The sequence below is a fragment of the Phacochoerus africanus genome, chromosome 15 (assembly GCF_016906955.1).
Source record: "Phacochoerus africanus isolate WHEZ1 chromosome 15, ROS_Pafr_v1, whole genome shotgun sequence".
In the NCBI taxonomy this organism is placed as follows: domain Eukaryota; kingdom Metazoa; phylum Chordata; class Mammalia; order Artiodactyla; family Suidae; genus Phacochoerus; species Phacochoerus africanus.
The window spans coordinates 51,547,920-51,572,638 of record NC_062558.1 but is presented as its reverse complement, the minus strand read 5'-3'; the positions used below and the strand labels follow the sequence as shown (position 1 = coordinate 51,572,638).

The 24,719-nt window shown below is 55.8% G+C and overlaps 1 protein-coding gene across 5 annotated transcripts in view; it reads left to right on the top strand.

Annotated features, from left to right (window-relative positions):
* TXNRD2 (thioredoxin reductase 2) overlaps positions 1–13,581 on the top strand; it is a 29,545-nt gene extending 15,964 nt beyond the window's left edge. For 2 of the 5 annotated variants that reach the window (XM_047760905.1, XM_047760907.1), the window contains exons 12-18: positions 5,920–6,056; positions 8,420–8,515; positions 8,686–8,778; positions 10,131–10,202; positions 10,292–10,389; positions 12,355–12,559; positions 13,372–13,581. In XM_047760905.1, coding sequence (XP_047616861.1) covers positions 5,920–6,056; positions 8,420–8,515; positions 8,686–8,778; positions 10,131–10,202; positions 10,292–10,389; positions 12,355–12,478 — 620 coding nt within the window. In that variant the 3' untranslated portion in view covers positions 12,479–12,559; positions 13,372–13,581. Of the gene's footprint in view, positions 1–1,412; positions 1,795–1,856; positions 5,334–5,919; positions 6,057–8,419; positions 8,516–8,685; positions 8,779–10,130; positions 10,203–10,291; positions 10,390–12,354; positions 12,571–13,371 lie in introns of those variants that run through there. The other 3 variants (XM_047760906.1, XM_047760908.1, XM_047760909.1) reach the window with 3 other exon arrangements.
* Positions 13,582–24,719: the final 11,138 nt, after the last annotated feature.

Below are 24,719 nucleotides of genomic sequence, written 5' to 3'. Positions count from 1 at the left end.
CCCAGCCTTTCCAGAAGTCGCGCATCACAGATTTCCGAAGGCAACGTTTAGTGAGGGGCAGCGGCCTGGCCTTCCCTGGCCAGGTGTGGGCTGGCCACCCTTGTCTCCCATCCCCTAGAAGGCATGGGTCCAACTTTTTTCGGGGTGAAGGCCAAGCAGATGTAGCCACAGAAACAGCACATTGGTGACCTTGTCAGACATCTGCCCTCTCCCAGTTAGGGCCCTCCCTGCCCCCCTTTCCCCGCAAGGGGAAGTAAGAGTAGGTGTTAGAGGAACCCTGTCTGGGGATGGGGACAGTCAGCCTGGAAGGAAGATGGGCCTTGCAGGCAGGAGCCCTGGCTGTGGGGAGCCTGCTGCTGGGTGGAGGACCTAGGGGCTCGCTGATGAGGGCAGGTGCATCATAACCTGCCGGGCTCCCCCGTGTCTTGCTGCCTGTGACCGTGGGGTTGGAATCTGCTTTCCTATCTGTGGGTTTGCTCGGTGAACGTAGAGCACCCAGGGCTCCTTTCTCCTGACGTGTCTGATCTGTGGGGTCTCTGTGCTGAGTTTCCTCTATGACCTGGGCTTGGAGTCTCTGGCCCTCAGACCTGCCACTCACCCCACCCTACCCATGCGTATTTGTGAGCTTGCGGAGAGCCTGTCCCACCGGCTGGTATTCTGCATCCTCTGAGATGTGGGGCCTGGGGCAGCCACTCTTCTGAAAAGCTTCTTGTTCCCAAGTTGCTCAGGAATCAGTGCAGGGCTTTTGAGAGTTGACATGAGCAGATCTGAGGAACAAGAAGATCTGAAACACCCTGGAGCGGACTTAGCACCTCTTCTTGACCAAGATCCGCTAAATTACCAGAGCCATTCTTATTCAAAGTGTAAAAGTCAGTTTAAGTAGGTTAATTCTGAGGCACACTATGAATGATTGAATAACGTATTTGGAATCAGAAATGTAATCTTGCGGTTATCTTAAATACTGTTCTGACTGGCCAGGAGGCCAGTTTCTGGCCCATCCACGCCCTATCCCTCCCGCTTGGCCCCATGCCTCTCCTTGGCTCTGTGGCCTTTGGACTGAGGTGCAGGCTGCACCCAGATGCCATGGCCGAGCCCACACTGATGGCAGCAGCCAGAGGGTGAGGGGCTATGCCTTCAGAGAGCCTCCTGTTCTCCCAGCACCCAGACAGCCCTGGTGGACAACAGGCAGGGCCCCTGTAGCCCGCCCCCACTGGGAGTCCGTTTTGTTTTCTGTATTTTCAAAAAGAGCATCCCCCAGACAGTCTGCCTGTGTGATTGATGCCGGGGGTGGAAGCTTTTCACAGTCCTTGGCCTTTGACCTTGCTTCCCGAGGTGGCGCTGCGCTGGCGGGTTTCTGGCACGCCTCCTGGGGCTGCATGGGCATGTGCCGACTGCGCTGCTGCTCCCTCCAGGTTTTGTAAACATTCAGGAGCCGCTTCCCAGTTTTGCAACTAGGGATGTTTTCTGCCGGTTTACCTGAGGAGCCTCTAGCCAAGCGTTCCTTCCACTCGCAATAAAGGATGATTCCCCCACCAGGAGGCCAAAACAGAACCCCCTGGGGCAGCACAGACCAGAGTCCGCCAGCCTCGAGCACTGTGTCCACACAGCTGGACTCGGCGTGTTAAGGATGAAAAGGGGAAGGGCACACCTCTTGCCCTGTGGACAGCCTTGGCCAGCACCAGGAAGACTGGTGGACGCTGGTGGGGATGCAGGCCCTGGAGTCTGCACTCTGCTCTCGGCTTCCTCGGCGTGGCCTTGATCTCCACGTGGTGGATTAAACACATTAGCAGTAAAGCAGTTAATTGCTGTGCAGGGGGCCCACTCATTGTTTGTCTGTGAATCACCCACCACACCAGGTGTCTCAGATAATAGGCTGGGAACTCGCAGCGAGGAGGATTTCCTGTCTGCAGATGTGCCGATTACGGTGCTGAGTGAAGACAGTCAGCCTGCCTGCCGCAGGCTCGAATTCGCCCCACAGTTAACCAGTTGTGGCCTGGATCGGCTGGGGAGCAGGAGCAGGCTGCTCTGAGCCGACACCCTGGAGCAAGCTCTCAGCTGGGCCATTTCCTTGTGTTTTGAAGAACAGCGGGGTGCCGTTGGCTTGAGCCTTAGAGACCAGGAGCTGACCCAGCCGTGGGCCTCAGGATCTCCAGCCTCTTTCCAGGGAAGATGAGGGCTGAAGCACGTCCATCCGGGGCCATGGGAGCCCACCCACTGTTGGAGGAGCCCAGGTGGCTGTTGTTCCTGGGGCCGGAGGGCCTGCCTCACGGCAAGCAGGGGAGTCAGCCCCTGAAGCCACTTCTTCTTCTTCAGGCTCTGTCTTAGCAAAGAGCTGTGGCCAGTCACCTGTATGCATCCACCGCACGGCCACATCTGAGCCTCTAACATGGGCGAAGGGAGCCAGTGACCCCCATGAAGAAGCCCCCACCATGAGCCACTCTGAGCACAGTCCTCACACTTGTGACACGTGGAGCCACCAGAGTGGATCCCTGCCCAGCCACCCGCCAGCCTCCCAGCACCCACGCTGCGTGTGTAAGCACAGTCTGCGCCCGCCCTGTCACACTCCTGCTAGCACTTAAATCTTCCTCGTTACATGGATCCCCTGCTCCTCAGAACATGTGCTCCAGGGAGGCATGAAATTGGAGGGAATGCCCATCTTCTTGTCACCAGATGAAGGGGCACATGAAACGGTGTGTCTGGTCGTCTGTATCCCATGTGTGGCAGAGCAGGGAGTAATGACCAGCGGCCACCCTCTGGGGCCTTCAGCTTCTTCAGGTGGCCAGAGTGTGGTGGCCAGGCCGTCTGGGGTTAGGGGCAGCAGCTGGCAGGGCTCCCAGGGGCAGCAGAGGAGGGCTGGCCTGGGCCTCGGCTGAGCGCTGCCTCTGGCACCACTTCAGGACCCTGGGTGTCATGGGTAGTCAGTGTTGGGTGGGCTGGCCTGGCTCCGAGGTGCGAGGGGCCACACGGTCCCTCAGAGGGACTCTAGCCAGTAGCCAAGCCAGATGTCAGGGCAGCTCCAAGGAGAAGCCAGGCATCTGCCTGTATCTGGATTTTAGTGCCCTTGGCATTTGTAGTAAATGCAGAGGGGAGTCGTGCATGATGAGAAGGTCCTACGCAACAGGAAAATCATAAAGATGCGTCTAAATAAATGAAAAGAGCAGGGCCAGCCATTCTCAAGAGGAAATACAGCTAATTAATACCTGGCCCAAAAAACACTGCATTTTACTAGTAGTCAAAGAAGTGCAGGTGAAGTCAGCACAGCCTCCACCCCCACCCCCATGTACCCGCGCAAAGGAACAGAGCCCAGTGAGGAGGTGGCCCTGCCTGAGCCTGAAGCCCCACCTGGGGAACCAGCCACCTCTCACCCTGTGGGCCTAACTGTCCCACCCAGTGGAGCCACTTGTCCAACAACCACCCCTGCCCCTTGCCATGCTGGAGTGAGGACCATGTCCTAGACAGGACTGGATGTGACCATGACACACAGGGTAACCAGGAGAGCTGCCTGTGCACGGGTGCAGGAAGACTCAGGAGATGGCAGGCCTCACCCAAGGCCCAGCTCCCAGCCTCAGGTACCCGCTGCCCTCAGGCCTCTGCCTGCTGTGGCCCCTCCCTTCCCTCACTATTCCTTCTGGAAGTGTCAGTGGAGTGCCTGCTGCCTGCAGCCTGTTCTTTGCTGTACTACCTGCCCCTCATCCATTTATTGTTTGTACCAGTGGCCTGGCTCGACATTCCACATACTTTCCAAGTTCACGTCCTAAAAAATCCCGGCTTCAAGATGGACTACAGAGGCCACTTAATTCAGGCATATGTTACCGTCTCCTGTTACTGCTTTCAAATTTATCTTTATTTTCTTCGGGACCTGGGATGTGGTTTGCTGGCATCTGAGAGCTGTGTGGTTACCATGGTTACCTCCAGGCGCAGGGGAAAGCACTCGACCTCCTGTGACCAGCCAGGCGGGAGTGCAGGGGGGGGCTCATGACAGCCTGGCCGGCGTCAGAACAGGCCAGTCCCAGGCTGCCAGCCTTGCCCTCGGACCCTCTCACCCAGAGCAGCCCCAGGAGGCAGAGGGCCCAGGGGCTGAGCTGTGAGCCCTGCCCGAGGGACACCATCAAGCACCCAGCAGAGGCCCTCCAGTCCCCCCCATGGGGCCAGCTCCTTCCTCACTGGAAGCAGGGCCCAGCCCCCCGCCCCCCCCAGGAGCCATCGTGGCAGGACACTGGCCAGGAGGCAGGTCCCACTCAGGATGCTCACAGGTCTCCATGATGACAGTGCTGTCAGCAGGTGGGGCACCTCAGGGCCTTGTGCTGCCCATGCCTGGCCTGACAGTGAAGGGGCAGCCCCAGCATGCAATCCCTGGAGCCTAGCAGAGGCTGGAGCTGGGAGCCCCAGAAGTGGCTTAGCTGAGCCTGTGTTTGGACTTCCTGCTAGGAGAGCTGCTGGACTTAGGGCTCCCTTCCATCTCCCGATGCACCACCCGCCGCCTGCTGGGGTCTGAGCTGTGAAAGCACTGTGGACGGTGCCCACGAAGCTGTCCATCCCTGCCATGGAGATCACCCTGAGCCCCTGGGGGCCCTGAGGGAGCTGTCCGCTGACTCCCTGATCAGGCAGGAAGAGCGGCCTTTGCTGCACCCAGCTTGGCGAGGGTGCATTGTCTGAGTGGGAGAGAGGGGGGAGAGGGTTTGATGAGGGCTGTGGCTAGTGCTGATGAGGCTGCTGTGCACACCCCAGGCCTGCCCTCTGGCCCCTTCCAGCCTTCCCTAGTGCACTGGCCCCCTGCCCTGAGGTCTCAAAGCTGGGGCTGCAGGGGGCTGGCTTGCACGGGGTGGGTTCATGCATGCTCTCTGCCTCCTCTGGTTGGCTCACCCCTCCACGGGGCCAAAAGGACGTCCACTGACAGGCTGTGAGGACACAAGGCCACCGCCTGTTGTGCATATGTGGACTGGGGGCAGGTAGGAGGTAAACCCAACATGGAGCTCTGTCCTGCCCTGCATGAGCCCAGATAGGCCATGTGAGAGGCTGTGTGCTCACCCAGGCCCACGATGCCCACCAGGAACATAGGCATGGGATGGGGCCAGTGGCCATGAGGCCTGGTCCTGTGTTCCATTCCCCTTAGGCTGATGCCTTTAGAGGTTGTGCAGCCCTGTCGAGCTATGTCTATGGCCACACTGCTCCTATCACTCTGCCTTGTGGCCTGGGCCCTGGATCCCTGGAGCGTGGCCCCTTCAGTGGGAGAGGTTTAGGGGTCACAGTCTGGGGCCAGGGGCACATGGCCCTTGAGCAGCTGCTGCTTCTCTACCTTTTCTGTGCTCAGAGCCAGGAACCTTGTAGTTTTTAAAAATCGTGTGTTACCAGAGTTCCCTTCGTGGCTCAGTGGTAACAAGCCCGCATCCTCACTCAGGGGATTAAGGGTCCAGCATTGCTGTGAGCTGTGGTGTAGGTCACTGACATGGCTTGGATCCTGTGTTGCTGTGGCTGTGATGTAGGCTGGCAGCTGTAGCTCTGATTTGACCCCTAGCCTAGGAACTTCTATATGCCGCAGGTGCAGCTCTAAAAAGAAAAGAAAAAATGCAATAAAATAAAATTTAAAAATAATAATAAAAATTATGAGTTTCCAATTCAGAGGTGGTGTTATGGGATCATCCTCTGTGATGACACATCATAGCCTCACCTATGGTTAGGACATGACTCCCACGGTGCTTTGACAGTGGGGGTTCCCAGGTGCCCCGTGGTTAGGATATGACTCCTGTGATGCTGTGACAGTGTGGGTTCCCAGCTGCCCCGTGGTTAGGATGTGACTCCTGTGATGCTGTGACAGTGTGGGTTCCCAGCTGCCCCGTGGTTAGGATGTGACTCCTGTGATGCTGTGACAGTGTGGGTTCCAGGGTACCCTGAGTGAGCTTTGCTCTTTATGTCCCTCAGGTCGGGTCCCAGAAATTGGAAGTCTGAACTTGGAGAAGGCTGGTGTTCACACCAACCCCCACACTCAGAAAATCCTGGTTGACGCCCAGGATGCCACCTCTGTCCCCCACATCTACGCCATAGGAGACGTGGCGGAGGTACAGCCTGCACCCTCTGCCAGCCCTCTCATCCCCTGACCCCATCCCCCCCCATCCTCCTGATCCGTGTCCCCATTCCCATCCCATCCTCTGTCCTTGTCTCCTGTTCCCATCCTCTGTCACCCCCGCCTGTCTCCTGCTCTGCAGCTCATTTGGGCTCTGATCTGTGCCCCAGGAGGACTTGGCCTCAGCCCTACCTCCTTGTTTCTCCTTCCTGCGGTGCCGGGGTCAGGAGCAGACAGCAGACCTTGCTGTGAACCTCCAGGGTTAGCGCTGAGGGATGGCCGTCTGTTTGCACACCGTGGCACAGGCCCCAGCTTCCTGGCCTTAGTTTATATCTGTCTTAGGTGGTCAGCCCCTGGTGAGGCTCTGGCCTGGGAGGCACTGGTTAGTGCCCCCAGGGGTTGGCAAGACCTGCTGTGGGCCTGTGGCCTATCCTGCCCGTGTGCAGCACGTCCAAAGAAGAAGGCTAGGCAGGGTTCCAGTCAGAGGCCAGGCCCCACTCCCTGCTGGCCTCACTCCCTGCAGGCCTCTTGGCCACGAGACCTGGAGCTGTAGCTACGCAGCTCCTCAAAGTGGGTGGTGCCAAGCAGTAGCCTTTGTTCTCTCACGCTCCGGAGGCCTGAGGTCTGAGGTCGAGGTGTTGGGGTTGTGTTCCCTCCTGTGGGGAGGCCTGGCATCCCAGGCGGAGCTGCAGGCTCCAAGCCGTCCTGTCTTCGCGGGCATCTCCCCAGGGTCTGTGTGGGGCCCACCTGAATCCAGGCTGAGGTCTCAGTCCTCACACCTGCAAAGGCCCTGCAGCCCAGCAAGGGCACAGTCTGAGGTTCCAGGAAGACATGAGTTTGGGAGGTGCTGTTAAACCACCATGGTGTTAATTTATGTTCCTTCCCTGCACATTGAGCACTAGCACTTTTCTGGGTTCTGAGGCCACCGAAGAAACAGACAAAGGTCCCAGCCCTCATGGAGGTGGCTTTCTGGTCAGGGTCACAGAGGACACACAAGTGAGCTATTTAGGTGTCAGAGGTGGTTAGTGGGGCCAGAAGAGGTAGCCGCCATCACCAGTGTGTGGGACTGACCCTCCCTTAGCCTGGCCAGCCCTGTTGTGACTCACATGGGGTCAGGGCCTTCCACAGAGTTTGGCTCACATGGGAACATGCCTAAAGGCCAGCCTGCTCATGGGGAAGATGCCTGCCCCATGCAGACCCTCCTGCGGGGAACGTGGCCCCTGCTGTCCCCATCATGCCAGAAGGGTCACCCCAGCCATGACCGGTGCTCAGCTGTGAGCCTGCTGGCTGCTGTGGAGCCTCAGGTACTGGTAAACCCAGGCTCGTGAGGTGGTGCAGACCCGTGTCGCTACCACAGGGTGGCTCACTGGGTGTGGTCAGAGCTCTGGCCACTCCTCCCTCCAGGTTGTCTGACTGTCCAGTTGACCTGTTGGTATGGACAAGGCTTCATGAATGCTGGCTGTCCTGCGGCCCAGGCCACTCAGCCAGGCAGTGCCAAGATGCCTGTGGTCTTGGCCAGGTGAGCCCGACTCCGGCCACGGCGGGGCCCCGCCCACACAGTGTAGCCCATGGCATTGCAGACACATGGCCCAGGCCCAGCTGATGAAACATTCAGCCCCTCGCTCGGAAAGGTCACTGTGAGCAGTCAGTAGAGCCAACCCGCAGGGGTCCGGTGAGGGCGGCAGGGAGACACCGTGTGCTGTGCATGGCTGTTTCCGCATTAGTCAGGCCCAGTGGAATGCACAGGCAGCCTTCACGGCTTTATCTCTGCCGATCTCCATTCATTTCTGGAATGTCAAACAACATCTGTATTTCCTGCTGCTGCAGGGGTGATTGGCAGCCCGTCCCAGGCTGACGCGTGCGGGAACTTGGGGGCTGTGCTACCCCCGCTCCCCAGCAGGACACACCCTAGGCCAAGGCCTGCAGCAGAGGGTGTCTTATCTGGGGTTTGCAATGGGCTGGGTGTGCTGGGCAGGCCGCATGTCTAGGTGCGCGGAGTGCTCCCAGGGCCTGTCTTAGCCCCAGTCCCTATTGATGTGGACAGTTGAATGGTTGAGCTTTGTTATGGGGGCAGCTCTCCAAGGTCACTGCCTCGAAGAAGAGGTCAGAGGGAAGTGGTAGGCCAGTGTGGCTGGCGTGGCTGTCATGGCTGGGCTTGTGAGCAGCCCATCTCTCTCTCCAGAAGGGATGTGAGCACTGTGTCTCCCCAGAGCAGGACAGGGTTGGCAGGGGACACGAGGGTGAGCAAAACTGCAGGATTTTGCTGCAGAGGCACACCACATCTGGGGGCTTGTGGAAGGGCAACACCCTGGGAAGGGTCCTCCTGAGTGATTGAGTGACCGTGCTACTTCCTTCCAGGGGCGGCCAGAGCTGACACCCACGGCAGTCATGGCCGGGAGGCTCCTGGCTCAGCGGCTTTGTGGTCGGTCCTCAGACCTGATGGATTACGACAATGTGAGTGTGCCCTGTGGTTCACGCCCTCCGCGCAGCTCCTTCTGGGGGGTGCATGTGTCTGTGTGCATGCATGTGAGGTGCCACCTGGAATCAGTGCAGTCACCCATCTGAGCCCTGGCCTGCAGTTGCTGCTCCCAATGCCAAGTACCTGACCCTGGCACTCCTTACAGGTGCCCACGACGGTCTTCACGCCGCTGGAGTATGGCTGTGTGGGGCTCTCGGAGGAGGTGGCCGTGGCTCGCCATGGAGAGGAGGGTGTGGAGGTGAGTCAGGGCCCCGGGAGGGTTGGCCGGGACTCAGGCCCTGGTGACCCTCACACTAGATGATGGCTGTCTCCCTGCAGAGGCCCACTGGGCAAGTGGGGATATTGGTGTCCATCCTTTCTGTGCCTGCAGTTTGGACAGGTGGGGTGTGGGGTCCAGGACCATGACCATGATGGGCTGGGATGGTGGAGGGACCCCAGAAACGAGAGGGCCTTTGGAGTATGGCCCACTGCATCAGGCACATCTCCGTTAACCTGGGGACGCTTCTGCCCTCCAGCCTCCTCCTGTTCTCTGACCTCTGCTCCCCTCCACCTCCCTCTTGCCCGAGTCTGGCCCCCCACCCCAGTACCTCACTTCCCTGTGCCTCCTCCATGCGTCTGGTCCTCCCCAGCCTCCAATAGCCAGACCTGGCCACCCACCCCAAAAGAAGGGGCCTGTCAGCAAACAACTGTCTCTAGGGTCTGTTTTGGGCCCAGGCGGCAGCAGCTTGCAGGTGGGTTGGGAGAAACAGGGCCCCACGTGGCCACCAGAGCAGCCTGGTGCCTTCGGGAACAAGTCCCTAGCTCCAGAGCCTACCCCATGCCCCTGCGCCCCGGTCCCTCCATCAACGGCACTGTATTTGCTATTTTTGTTTGATTCATCACGAGTGCCTTGGGACGTATGTCCATGGATTCCATAATGTTGTTTTATGTTTCACAATGTTGAATGGCCAAACGCCCTTTGTTTGTTTTCTTTTTAATTCTGTCTTCGTTAGAACAGTGTTCTCTGAAGCTCCATTAATTAATAATGGCTGTGCAGCACATGTGAGGGCTCTGCTGGTTTTTTACTCAGCCGCAGCCCCAAACACGCTGTTGGCCCCGCTTGGGTGCTGAAAGCCTCTGTCCGGCAGCTCCAGTGTGGGCTGGGCTGTCTGTGCCCTTGCTGCCTCCTCGCTTGCAAGCACCATGGTGCCCGAGGGAGGCCAGACAGGCAGCCAGGCCCTGTTCCCCTGACCACGGTCATCCTGTCCACTCTCTACAGCATCTGCCTGGGGTACATTCCTAGGTGGACCCCGTGCATGCCCTGAGCCTTAGGGCAAGTCTGAGGTGGTGCCTGGCCAGTCTGGTGCCCTCCCTGCTGCTGTGGTTCATGGGGGTCTTGGGCCTGGTGGGAGAGGGTCTGTCCTCAGGCTGCTGTGCATGGGACAGGGGGTACCTCCAAGGCCAGCCAAGCCTCGTCCTCGCCCCAACTGGCTGAGCAGTTGGTTCTGGCTCTCTGCCATGCATGCTCACAGCCACTAAGTCTGTAAAATGGCCTGTGGGATTCGTTCTGCTCTAGCCCCTGATCCCAGGAATCGGGATCTTGTCACCCAGGTTTATCACGCATATTATAAACCACTGGAGTTCACAGTGCCTGAACGAGATGCGTCCCAGTGTTACATAAAGGTGAGTGTCCCTGTGGTCAGTCAGGGTGGGTGGGAGGGGCAGGAGGGAACCCCATGGCCAACATGCCCTGCTGACCATGTGGCTTTCAGATGGTGTGCCTGCGGGAGCCCCCACAGCTGGTGCTGGGCCTGCACTTCCTCGGCCCCAACGCAGGTGAAGTTACTCAGGGATTTGCTCTGGCACTCAAGTAAGTCTGGAGGAATGTCGGTGTCACACAACACCCAGGCTGGTGTCCCATGATGTCGGCCTCATTCATGTTGCCCTGTGTGATGGTCATGCTTTCAGAGAAAGTCTCTCCAACGGGGCAGGTCCAGTCACCCGTGAGGCCAGTCACTGGGGACAAGACGACAGGCTCATGTCCCTAGCCAGCCCTGAGTCACTTTGCGAGTCTTCTCCGCTCAGAAGGAACAGGGTTGGGGGTCAGGCACTCAGGTGGTCCTGAGGGCAGCCTCAGCATCGATTGTGCTGGGATTGCCACCAGTGGGCACATGTCTTCCCGGGCTGGTCCTGCCATAGGCTGTGCATGGTGGGGTCCCAGCACTGCCTCCAGCCTTGCTGTGGATGCTCTGGGGGTGGGCTTCCAGGAGTGAAGAGGTTGGGCAGCTGGCGAGGGGTTGTCAGAAGCAGGAGGGCTGGGGTGAAGCAGAAGGGAGAGGACAGAGGGGGGCACATGGCCCCCTGGAACCCCCCATGTGCTGGGGGCATGTGGGTATAGCCAAGAGCCGGCCTTGGGGTTGAAAGACAGGGTTGGGGCTTGAGGAACAGGCCCATTCCCAGAAGGCTGATGGGGCTACAAAGCCTGATGATCTCGTCCAGACACCCAGGGTACCTCTGTCTCCCCCACAGGCAACAGTAATGATTATAGGATGAGCCCAGTAGAGAGAGAGAGCATGGGAACAGGCAGTTCACAGAAAGAGGAGTTAAAAGTAAACAGAATTCCCGTGGTGGCGCAGTGGAAACGAATCCGGCTAGGAACCATGAGGTTGTGGGTTCAATCCCTGGCCTTGTTCAGTGGGTTAAGGATCCGGCATTGCCGTGAGCTGTGACGTAGGTTGCAGACTCAGCTCGGATCTGACATTGCTGTGGCTCTGGCGTAGGCCAGCAGCAACAGCTCCGATTAGATCCCTAGCCTGGGAACCTCCCTCCATATGCCAAGGGTGCGACCCTAGAAAAGACAAAAAAAGAAAAAAAGTAAACGGTAGGGGGAGTTCCTGTCATGGCTCGGCAGAAATGAACCTGACTAGGATCCATGAGAATGTGGGTTCAATCCCTGGCCTCACTCAGTGGGTTAAGGATACGGCATTGCCATGACCTGTGGTGTAGGTCACAGACGCAGCTAGGATCCAGCATTGCTGTGGCTGTGGTGTAGGCCAGCAGCTGTAGCTGGGATTTGACCCCTAGCCCGGGAACTTTCATATCCCACATAGGCAGCTGTTGTGCCTTATCTGGAATTTAAAAGCCTCAGTGAAACACCAAAAACCACTGTGGTTTTGACACCATCTGGCAGCCACAGGCAGCGACATAGTTGTCCAGACGGTGGACACACACCCGGGGGCCAAGCAAGTCAGTGGATTGATAAGGCCCATGTTTCAGGCGCAGGAGAGGGTGTGGGCAGGGCCTACACCAGGGCTTCTGTGGTTCTTGCTGGGACTCCACCCAGCATATGTGCTCAGACACAGGACACAGCCAGGCGTCCCCACCCGTCCTCACACGTCCCCACTCATGGCTCCTGCAAGGAGAGAACAGCAATGCTGAGGGGCACAAGGCCTGGGGCTGGGCAGAGCCAGTAAAAAGTGAACTCCAGCCCCCCCATGCCTTGATGACCAGAGGGAGGGCCCCTGAAGATGGTCCAGCCCAAGGTGGGCCAGCACCCGGTGGGCTGGGAGCAGCAAGAGGCCAGGCAGGGGTGGGAGGTAGGCCTGAGGCAAGGGTGCCTGGGAGCTGCAGCTCTGCACACTTATTCCATGGGAGGTGGGACAGGGCCAGCACAGCTGTTGGTCAGTGTTTCTGGCTGCTGGGTAAAGATGAGAGGGTGGGACCAGGGCTGGGGGACAGTGAGGACACTGTGACTCCCCAGGCCCTCCCCCACATGGCACCTTCCTGGGGACATGTGCCAACTCATCTCCTGAGCTCCCCTGTCCCCCACGTGCAGGTGTGGGGCCTCCTACGAGCAGGTGATGCGGACGGTGGGCATCCATCCCACCTGTGCCGAGGAGGTGGCCAAGCTGCGCATCTCCAAGCGCTCCGGCCTGGACCCCACCGTGACGGGCTGCTGAGGCTAAGCGGCCATCCCTAGGCCCAGGGCGCACGGCATACCTCTGCCCCCACAGACAGGCTCCGTGGAGGCTCATATCCAGGTATGCTTATGGTAGGTCCTGTGTTTAAGGGGGTAGGGTGCCTCTGTGAACTGCTTTGCAGGTGCAGGAGAAGCTGTAGCTGCCATGGAGGTGACCTCAGGCAGGTGGGCCCTGTGCCCAGATCACCGTGGCTGAAGAAACGGCAGGGAAGGGAGGCTGCCAAGGACCCCACTTCCCATAGGCAGTCCCAGACCCTGGCTGGGCGGCCCCCCATGTGCTGGAGGTTCTGGAGATTGAGCTCACTCCTTAGTGCCTGTGCTGCAAAAGCTCAGGGGTGTCCCTCCTGCCTGCCACGCTCAGAGCTGCACCAGCCCCTCTTTCACTCACCCAGAAGGTGGTGGTGCAGCCTTGAGTGTGGAGCCGCCACACATCTGGTTCCGTTAGATTTTGCCCTGGGTGTGTCATTTGTCCTGAGCCTCACCTAGGAGGAAATTAGTGAGTCCCTGCCTGACCCCAGCCAAGGGACGTCTGTGGTTAGGGCCTTTCCACCTGTCAGCCTGAGAGGGCGTTCCCTGGCCATTGGCTCCTCCTGGGTTTGGGTCCTGAGAGCCGAGGGGGATGCAGGACTGTCAGTGGGCAGCCAGCCAGGCCCAGGTCCTCTCCTGGGGCATTCAGGGCCCTTGCCCCACTATGGCCCCCACAGGGCTGCCTCTGATATGGACATGCAGGGCTCCCAGAGGAACTTCAGGGCGTCACACATGGCAGAGTGGGCCTGGTCCTCAGTTGGCTTGTCACCTCTCCCCAGAGGGTCCCTGCATGTAGGGGAATGTGGGGACATGGGGCCACATGGTGCTGACTCCCATCCTTGGCAGGATGCTGGAGACCAAGTGGGACGAGCCTCGCCCCTGCCCAGAGCACCTGAATGCACTGCCAAGCGCCCTGCTGGGATGGCCAGGCCAGCGCCCCCGCACCCCCAGGCTCCATGCCAGAAATGAAGACCTGCGCAGAAACCCTCCGCGGGCTGCCCACGTCTGAGGACCCTGGCATTTCCAGAGCACAAATAAAGAGGGTGTTTTCCCCAAGCACGCCCTGTGGTGTCCCCAAGTGCCCCTGAAATGGCCACTCACCTGTCACCCCTCTGCGGTGAGGCCCCAGCAGCCACAGCTGGAAGGACCCCAGCCCTTCTGCCCTATCGCAGACCCTCCCCACCCCTCTGCCCGGCCTCTCTATGCCTGGCAACAAGCAGAGCAGCCAGGCTCCCACGGGTGCTGGCTCTGTTCCAGAGCCACCTGCCAGCGCTGTGGCCCGGTGACAGGAGGCAAGGGGTGCTGGAGGCTGTTCCCTGCAGATCAGGCACCTCGCTGCGCTTCCACTGGGCCCCATCTATCTTGTCAGCTGAGCTCAGGCTAATCCCGCACACGGAGGGGAGGCCAAGGGAGGCCTGCCGGCACCGCCGCACCTGTCAGCCACCGCGGAGAGACGGCGCTGACAGCGACGGGCAGGGCCTGGCATTGTGCTAAGGCTTTAGCGGCGGTTAATCTCGTGTCTTCCCTAAGAAAACATCACTTAGTCTGCCGCCCGGGAGCCCTGGGTGGGACCCTGCTTGTCAGCGAACAAAGGAATGTCTTTGCACCTTGATGGGCCCGCGGGAGCCTCAGACGCTGCTGGCGTGAGGCGTGTGCAGCGGCTCTCAGACGCCCAATTAAGACGCCAAGTGCTAGGCGGGCCTCTCGACAAGTGCAGCGCGAGACCAGCCGTGTCCCATTTAACGCACGGCTGGCGGCGTCCCGCCGGGACCCTGCGGGCGGACTCCCTCTGCTGGGGCGGGGCCTTCCTGCTCCGGGGCGGAGGGCGGGGCCGCGGAGGTTGGCAACCCCGCGGGAGGGGCCCCCTCCTGAAGACAGAAGTGATGCGAACGGCCGGGGAGAGGGGGGGAGCCCTCCGCGTGCTCACCAGGCAGCTCTCCGGCTTGTGCCGCCCCCGTCCGTGCCCCCACAGCCCCTTTCCCAGAGCGGCCTTACCCCTGCCTTGGCTGTCATGTTTTTTCTCCCGGCCGATTCAGGCAGCCTGGGCGGCCACCCCGGGGAGCCCAGGGCCCCCATGGCTCTGGTGCTTAGGACAGCCCTCAGGCTTTGCCTGTGTGGAGGCCCTCACCTGTGCGGGGCCCAAACACCCCCGGCCTGCGTGGGCAGGGGCAGGGGCATGGCCCGGTTCACAAGCAGCGGGAATCTCGGGCAAAATCCTGCCCCAAAGGGCCCGGCCTTGTACTGGACGTCCCACGACCCTGCCGCGCCCCGCCCAGGGAGGGGGGGCGCCCAGGGGGCAGGGTGTGCAGAACCACCCTTTCCTCTCCCGGGACCACCCTGCTCTGGGTCTCAGGTCTGAGCTGGGTGGCAGGGGATTCTGCCCTACATGGCCCCACGGGAATGTCTGGCTCCAGGGTCACTCACCGTGCAGCCTGCGATCCCTCTCTGGGCCCAGCCTGGCTCTGTCCCTCCTCCCAAGCAGCGTCAGGATGACCCAGAACCCACAGGCCAGGTGCTTCCCACCTGGGCTGGCTCTGCCTCCTTGCGCCTCAGCATGTTTTTTATGGTGCAATGAAAATACGATTTTAATTCCTCGGATTGTTCTGTGTAACCTGCAATTACCTGTGACATCCTGCACCGTCTGCTTGTGGCTGTAGGTTGTGCAATGTGAGGCTGGGCCCACACCTCCCCTGCCTCACCCTCTACCAGGAGGCCCTCCGGCCACCACGCCTGTATTCACCCAGCCCCAAGGTGCTGTCCCCAAGGTCATGGGCCCCCAGGGAGGCGGAAACCCTGGGGAGGGCGACCAGTTCTTGAGGGCTGGACTGAGGACTCAGCCTGGTCCCTCTGCACACCCTCTACAGGCCACTGGTGTTCCCCCACCCCACAGCAGTGCCAGGACCCTCCACCCACCCCACACGGGGCCTCAGCTGTGCTCTTGCATGGCTGGAGGCCTGGCTGAGGAGGTGACCACCATGCCCAGCCAGGGCCCTTCCAGGCAGAGCTGTCCCAAGAGAAACAACTAGTGTCGGGCAGTACAGGTCAGGGCTTCTGTCCTGTGGCCGCAGGTCTGGGCTTGTCCCGCAGCAGCTTGACCACATGCTTGGCCCAGGCAGAAGCTCAGAGGTGTGGTCAGTGCCCTGGGCCCCAGCCCACTCTTAGGCCTAAAGCGGGCTTCAGGGGTGGGCCTGAGACCCTCACCCATCGCTCACCACTGGAGCAGAGCTGCCAGGAGCTTCTGTGGGGCAGGTGGCTCAGGGCCCTGCAAGAGGGATACCCTGAGTCAGCTGGGCAGGGTGCCTGTCCTAGGCCCAGGGCCGCTGGGCCACGTGACAGAGCCTCCAGACCCTGCTCAGGCTCTGGGTGCCTGGCTTACCCTGGCCACAGGTCCCCTGGTGTGGCGTCACCACCCCATCCCTCACATCACTCACTATAACACCTGGTCTTCACAAGACTGCCAGTGTCCTCTGTGCCGCCATAGCACCAAGGCCCAACAGCATGTGGCTCTGCTGTCCCAGCTGCAGCCGGAACTGTCTTTATCAGAAGTGGCGGGCCATCCTGATGGCCACAGCAGCACTCCCCATGGGCTGGCGCCACAGTGTCCAGGGACCAAAAGGGGCAATGGCCGTGCTGCCTGCTCTCCAGTAACCAGGGTCCAACAGAAGCCCAAAGACCATTCCTGCTGACATGCCAGACTGGGAGGGAGGAGCCCATTTCCCAGGTGCTGCTTCCTGGTCTGCAGGAGCTCTGTCACAGGAGAGGTGGGTCAGCCTTTGGACCTGATGTTTGCTGTGGGGAGCACGGCCTGGCCCACTTCTCTGTAGACCTGCCCACTCCCCAGGCCCAGCCCCTGGAAGGCTCTCAGGTTTCTGCTCCTGCCTCAAGGGTTCTGGGAGCCCTGCATGACTATGGCCCCGGCCAAGCACCTGTGCCTCCCCAGGGCCCAGCAAAGCATTTTAGAGCTGAGCTAGCCTAATCCCAGCCCAGTGTGGTTTACAGAGCTCGGGTGTCCCTAATCCTGAAACCCAAGCCAGGTCCCAGCCAGCCCAGCGCCAGCCATTCAAGCAAGCAGCAAGAGGACCCCCGCCTTCCATGTGCCTGTGGTTTGGAGCTGACCCCCAGGAGGGACAGGGCAGGAGCTGGGCACCTGATGGGTGTGGGTGACTCGGGGACCTGCTGAGCCCTGGCTGCCTGGCTGGACCCTCTCTAGCCTCTCCCTAGGGCTGTCCTGTGGCAACAGCAGAAGCATCTGGAGAGGTAAGTCCAGCTCAAGAATTGAGGCTCTGGCCTCTAGGGTTTCATGGGATGCTGATCCGGCCCTGCAGTTCCACAAAATTAAGTTTTGTTGGTTTTTTTCCCTAATAAAATCAGGATCTATATGGCTTATAACTGATGATCAAGTAACACCAAAAGCTTGGGAATGAAGCGGGACCATAAACAAGAGGAGCTGTGGCCTTGTTGCATAGCAGCTGGGGGGTCAGGAGCCCACTGGCCAGGCTCCCTGCCCTGAGCGCCAGCCTCCAACCCAGCCGGGGCTCCAGGCACTAGGTACAGGCAGCCCACAGGCCCCCTTCTCACGATTATGTTAGTGACGGGTGCAGCCCACAGTGGTGAGAATGACTAATAGCCCTCTGTGGTCTTAGTGTCTTGAAGAATTTTCCTACCCATAAGCCAATGTAAGAGGCTCCTGAACAAAAAGGTTGAGACATGGGACAGAACGGGAGGCAATTGAAGCAATGCCTGACCTGTTTTCTTCAGCCTCACTTGATGAGTGAGCAGACGGATGCCTAGACCCCCAGGAGCCCCATGAGGCACAAAGGTGCAGCCAGGCCCAGGCTTCAGTGCCAGGCCCCTTCAGGGTGGATGGGAGGCAAGCCCTTACAGGGCCTCAAAGGCGCATTGTCCTGCCCCGGTGGCTGGAATTGGACTGGGTGATTATAATAATAATGTCCTGCGATCAGCCACGGTTGGGTTTCCACAGCTCGGGGAGTATCCAGTTTTCAAAGTCTTTGGCAGGGGAGACATTGTACAAGTGCAGTGTTGTTCACATTAGCCCGTTCTCTGCAGGTCAGAGGCCCGTCCGGCGCCTCCCTCCCTCCGAAGTTGAGTGTGTACCCATCAGCTCCTGGTGCCCAGGATGCGTCAAGCCAGGCAGCTGCACTGGTGGCCCTCCTGGGCTCTAAGGACCAGGTCCTGCTATGGGAGAGGAACTCCAGCTGCTGTCTCGACTTCCCACCATGGCACACTCCTGGCCCTTAGACCTCTGCCAGGCTGTGCCTCACCTTCTGCCTGGCCAACCCACACTCCCTGGTGCAGGGCTCCCCCTCCAGGAAGCCTCCCCGGACATCTGGTGAGGGGCCCATCTGGGCTGTCCTAAAGGAGCCTCCCATCCCTGCGTCCCCATCCCCAGTGAGGTCCTGCTGAGGGGGTGGCACTGAGGCTGAGATCTTCCTGTTGTGTTTCGTATCCTGCCATGTCCCTAGAGCCTGGTCTGCAAGGTCTGAGTGCCACATACTACATGTCCATGAGAAGGGCCACAGCTCAGAGCTGGCCCCACCCGCTTCAGCTTTCCTCCTCCAGCTCTCAAGCACTAGGGCGACATGGGTGAGCAGGTCACCAGGTTTGCTCTGAGCATGTCACTAGTCACTGTGTGTCCTAACTCCACAGGCAGGCACAGCTGGACTGGTGCTGATGAGAGACTACAGCAGGGGGACGGGGCTGATCTGGGTAGTGCCTGAGCAGCTTGTATAAAACTAACTTTTTCACAGATAAAAATGATCAACTCTATAAAAAATAGAAAAGATACTGTTTGAAGGCACTGAAGATCAACCAAAAGCAGTCAGAAACTGGAGGGACTCCAACCACTGGGTGAGATCCACATTTATATGGCTTTTCCAGGTGACCAGAATGAGCAGAAAGCTGCAGTCCTGTTGGCTTGAGATGCCAGAGGATAGCTTGGGTCAGCTAGAGCATCTGGAAATGAGGGAGAAAACCCCTGAAAACCTGCACAGCAACTCCTTCCAGAGCCTTGGTTGACGGCTGAACTGCCCACATATGAGCGAAACTGAAGGAGAAAGCAGCTGAAGGTGAAAGCAGAGATTTCAACAATTGCCCACCGAAGTGGGACAGGGTATTTGCATTCCAAGTCCCACCAAGTTCAAGGGCTGTGCAATCACTGCAGCTCTCTGCTGAAACCACAGCAAGTCCACACCTTAGGAGAAAAAATGTTGCAAGACTAATGGGTTTGTGTAGGACTAAAGGCAAAGCTGCAACAGATCCACTCTCACAAATATAAAACCATGCCTCCAAAAGTTCAAAGGCTTGCTAAAACAAAGGCCAACACACCTCAAAAGATAATGAGAGGTTCTCCTGTGGTGCAACAGGTTAAGGATCCAGTCATTGCAGCTGCTCAGGTCATTGATGTAGCACAGGTTCAATCCCCAGCCTGAGAACTTCTGAATGCTGTGCATGCAGCCAAAAAAAGAGAGAGAACTGAACTCAAAGCCTCCACAAAATGCCATCAGTGTCTAGGACACAATTAAAAAAGACTAGTCATGTGAAGAACATGAAAATATGATTTCTAGCCAAGAGGAAAAGCAGTTAATAGAAAACAGCCCCAAGTGATCCAGATGTTGGAATTAAATTTTAAAACAGCTTTTTTATGGAGTTCCCATTGTGGCACAGTGGTAACAAACCTGACTACTATCCATGAGGACGTGGGTTTGATCCCTGGCCTTGATCAGTCGGTTAAGGATCCAGCATTGCTGTGAGCTGGGGTGTAGGTCACAGACATGGCTTGGATCCTGCATTGCTGTGGCTGTGGTGTAGGCAGGCAGCTGCAGCTGTGATTCGACCCCTAGCCCAGGAACTTCCACATGCTGCAGGTATGGCCCTAAAAAGCAAAAAAAAAAAAAAAAAAAAAAGAAAATGTTTAAGTCCTCAAAGGAAAAAATGGTCATAATGAATGACCAGCAGGAATGTCAGCAGAGAAATGGAAACAGTCAAAGAAAGCAAAATGGAAATTCTAGAACTGAAAAGCATATTATAAGGACAAGTGAAAATGTCACTGGATGCACTTTAGCTGATTTTAAGGACAGACTGGTGATGGCAGAAGAAAGGTCAGTGGGTGTGAAGACTAAAATCAAAAGGATAAAGGGTAACAGTGGAGGTGTATGGACCTGAGAGACCGTAACAGAAAGTCTAATGTAATAGTGCTTTGGAGGGAGAAAAGAGAGAGAATGGAGCAGAAAAAAATATTTGAAGAAATAATGGGAGTTCCCATCGGGGTGCAGTGGTTAACTAATCCAACTAGGAACCATGAGGTTGTGGGTTCGATCCCTGGCCTCACTTAGTGGATTAAGGATCCGGTGTTGCCGCGAGCTGTGGTGTAGGTCACAGGTGTGGCTCCGATCTGGCCTTGCTGTGGTTGTGGCTGTGGCGTAGGCTGGCAGCTGTAGCTCCGATTCGACCCTTAGCCTGGGAACCTCCCTATGCCCTGGGTTCGGCTCTAAAAAGAGAGGGAAACAAACATTTAGGGGAGGGCTGGAGTCACTGCCCATCAGCTATTTGCACTACAAGGACTGCAGGAGGAAGCCCTTCAGGCTGAAGAGCAATTATACTGGAAAGAAAAGGGGCCAGAAATGGTGAATATGGAGATAAAGTAGGAATGCTATTTTTTCCTTATTTTCTCTAAAAGACACTGACGACTTAATGCAAGAATTGTAACAATGTACGATTTGGATTGACATGAATGAGAAACTTATGACAACAGATGGTTTGTAAATGGAATTATACAGTTACAGGGTTCGCACACTTAACGTGAAGCAGTACAAAATTAACTCTCAATAGGTTACAGTAAATTAAAAATGTATGTTTACTTTCTATTTTTTTTTTAATGGCCACACCTGGGGCATATGGAAGTTTCTGGGCCAGGGATCAAATCCGAGCTGCATCTGTTAAAGGATCTGCAGCTGTGGCAACACCAGATCCTTTAACACACTGTGCTGGGCCAGGGATCAAACCTGCACCTCTGCAGCAACCAGAGCTGCTGCAGTCCTGTTCTTTTTTTATTTTTTATTTTAATTTTTTGTTTTTTGAGGGCTGCACCTGCAGCATATGGAGGTTCCCAGGCTAGGTGTCTAATTGGAGCCACGGCTGCCAGCCTACACCACAGCCACAGCCACGCCAGATCTCAGCCGAGTCTGTGACCTACACCACAGTTCACAGCAATGCCAGATCTTTAACCCACTGAGAGAGGCCAAGGATCAAACCTGCAACCTCATGGTTCCTAGTTGGATTCATTTCCGCTGAGCCATGATGGGACCTCCTGCAGTCCAGTTCTTGATGCACTGCACCTCAGCGGGAGCTCCTAAGATGTAGGTTTTAAACTCCTAAAACAACTATTAAATATAACACAAAGAGGTACAGCCTCTTTGTGGAGTAAACACATGCGGCTAAATTTCAACTCCCATTTTTTGAAAAAACAAGGCTTGTGCAAATAGGACTCAGAGGAAATTCCCTCACCTGATGAAAAGGCATCTATGAAAAACATGGACAGTTCACTGGACTTAATGGGGAAAGACCAGACACTGTCCTTCTAAGATTAGGGACAAGCCAAGGCTGCCTACTCCTACTTTTACTGAACTTTATTACTGAAGGTCCTGGCTGTAAAGGGGTAAAAATATAGTTATGTGTACTGTGTTTGTACACAGACATACAAATGCCATTTTATATAAGAGAAGGACATACAGTTGTCTGTATTTATAGATGACACGGTCATGTACATAGAAAGTCCTAAAGTATTTACAGAACAACTACTAGAGCTAGTAAGTAAATTTAGCAAGAATTCAAGATAAAATATCAATTCTATGTTTATATACTAACAAAAAAATTAGAAAATTAAACATTTAAAAATACTATTTACAGGAGTTCCTGTCGTGGCTCAGTGGTGAACGAATCCAACTAGGAACCATGAGGTTGTGGGTTTGATTCCTGGCCTCGATCAGTGGGTTAAGGATACAGCGTTGCCACGAGCTGTGGTGTAGGTCACAGATGTGGCTCGGATCTGGCATTGCTGTGGCTGTGGTGTAGGCCAGTGGCTACAGCTCCGATTAGACCCCTAGCCTGGAAACATCCATATGCCTCGGGTCTGGCCCTAAAAAGACAAAAGCTAAATAAATAAATAAATAATCAATCAATAAAAATACTACTTACAGAGGTCTCTGGTGGCTCAGCAGATTAAGAACCCGACTAGCATCCATGAGGATGCGGGTTTGATCCCTGGCCTCACTCTGTGGGTTAAGGATCCAGCGCTGCCATGAGCGGTGGTGTCGGTTGCAGAGGGGTCTCATATCTAATGCTGCTGTGGCTGTGGTGTAGGCTGGCAGCTGCAGCTCTGATTCAACCCCTAGCCTGGAAACTTCCATATGCCTCAGGTTTGGTCCTAAAAAAAAAGAAAAAAATTAACTTCAACACGTAACTCACATCGCACATGAAAATTAATTCAAAATACACTATTGACTAAAACTAAAGCAATAGGAATTCCAGAAATAAACGGAGAAAACTTTCATGACATTGGGGTTTCTATGTTTCTTAGGGTGCAAAAAGCACTAACCATCAAAATGTAGAGCTTTTGCTTTTCCAAAAATACCATCAAGAAAACAAACAGGCAATTGACAGACTAGGAGAGTCTTTTTGCAATCATGTACCTGACACTTTTTAATTCAGAATGTGTGCAGAAACTCTTACAAATTAATAAAAGATGATCAACAACCACGTAAAAGCGCAGACATCATTAATTAGCAGGGAGACAGAAAGCAAAACCACAATGAGCTACCACTCCATTCCTGCCAGAATGATTAAAATTAAAATGATTAATGATGCCAAGTGTTGGCGAGGACACAGAACAACTGGAATTTTCATACAATGCTGGGGGAACTACTGTGGAAAATTCTCATCAGCTTCTTTGAAAGTTAAATACATACACACCTACCCTGTGACCCAGCAAGTCCAGTATTCACCCCAAAGAAATGAAATCTTACGTGCTCCAAACTGGAGACCACAGAGGATGGATGACCAAACTGTGTGGTCATGGGACAGGGGCCACACACCCACACCAGAGAGGAGTCTTTCACACACTGTATTGACCATCCAAGCCACAGTCCATGCTATGCAAATCTGTGTAATGAGCAGATATGAGACCAGTGCCTGTGAGGAGTGGCAGCAGGTCTGGGTGATGGGATGCTTTAGAGCACAATTGCGTGGAGGTAGTTGGCTGAGCAAAAACCCAAGGAACTGTGCCACTGAGCTCTGGACTTCATTTAAGGAAATCTTATGTCAGTTTAAAAAAAGAGAAGAAGGAACATAAGCAGTGTGCCCTCACAAAGCTTGTCTTGGTTTGAGCTGTTCTATCAGATACCAGACTGAGTAGTTTATAAACAACAGAGGTTCTGGAGGCTGGGAAACCCAAGGTTAAGGCACCAGCAGATTCCATGTCTGGTGAGAACCCACTTCCTGGCTCATAGACGACTGGGTCCTCACACAGTGGAAGGCGGGGAGGGAGCGCCATGCTCTTTAATATCTTGGAAGGGTCTCTGAGACTCCATGCTCATCTCAGCGGGCACTGCGCCCCTGGCAGGGCAGGGAAAAATGATGCTGGGACTGTGGGAAGGTACCAAAGGATTCATTCAGTTCTACATCTTTTAGGGAAACTTCTAGCAGAGCAAGAAAAGGGCTGCCTGAGCAGAGAGGTTCTGTCCTCCTGATTCTGGGCTCTGCCATCCACCAGCTGGTTCCAGGGATGGGCACCTAGGAAGGTCCAGGGGCAAGTGGAATAGGCAGGCTTAAGAAGCTGACAGTCCAGGAGTTCCCATTGCGGTGCAGTAGAAACGAATCTGACTAGTTAACTATGAGGTTGTGGGTTTGGTCTTTTTTTTTTTTTTGTCTTTTAAGGCCGCACCCACAGTATATGGAGGTTCCCGTGCTAGGGGTCCAATCGGAAATGTAGCCGCCGGCCTACACCAGAGCCACAGCAACTTGGGATCCAAGCTGCGTCTGTGACCTACACCACAGCTCATGGCAATGCCGGATCCTTAACCCACTGATCGAGGCCAGGGATTGAACCCACATCCTCATGGATCCTAGTTGGGTTTGCTAACTGCTGAGCCACGACAGAAAGTCCAGGTTGTGGGTTTGATCCCTAGCCTCGCTCAGTGGGTTAAGGATCCGGCATTGCCATGAGCTGTGGTGTAGGTTGCAGTCTCGGCTCCAATCCTGCATTGCTGTGGCTGTGGCTGTGGCTGTGGCTGGTAGCTGTAGCTCCAATTCAACCCCTAGCCTGGGAATCTATATATGCCTTGGGTACAGCCCTAAAAAAGGCAAAAAAAAAAGCTGGCAGTCCAGAGGAGATATACAAAGTTCAATAAGTACATGAAAAGATGCTCAGCATCATAGTCACTAGGGAAATGCCAATCAGAACCACAGGGCAGCACTTCACACCCATTGGGATGGTTATTATAAAAAAAAGAACAAGTGTTGGTGAGGATATGGAGAAACTGGAACCCTTGTGCACTGCTATGGGAATGAAAAATCATGCAACCACTGCAGAAAAGCTTGGCAGTTCCTCAAAAAGTTAAACATAGCATTACCACATACCCCAGAGAACTGAAAGCAGGGACTCAGATACTTGTACACCTATATTCACAGCAGCATTAGTGACAACAGCCAAAAGATAGACGCTACCCAAGTGTCCACCAACAGATGCTGAATAAACAAAATGCAGTGTATACATATAAAGGAATATTATTCAGTCTTGAAAAGGAACAAAAATTCTGATAAGTACCACACCATGGGTGAACCCCTGAAACATTATTCTAAATGAAACGACAAATAATACATGATTCCACTTATACAAGGTAAAAGGATAGGCAAACTAATAAAGACAAAGTGAAATAGAGATTACCAGGGGCTCAGGAAAGAGATGGCAGGGAGGAATGTTTAATGGGAACAGAATTTTCTGTTTGGGGTATTGAAAAAGTTCTGGAGATGGATAGTGGTGAGGGTTGCATAACAACATGAATGTACTTAATGCCACTGAATGTACACTGAAAAAAAGTTAGTTCCCATTGGTTTATTTTTGCTTTGATTTCTGTTGCTTTGGGAGACTGACCTGAGAAAATATTTGTAAGGCTGATGTC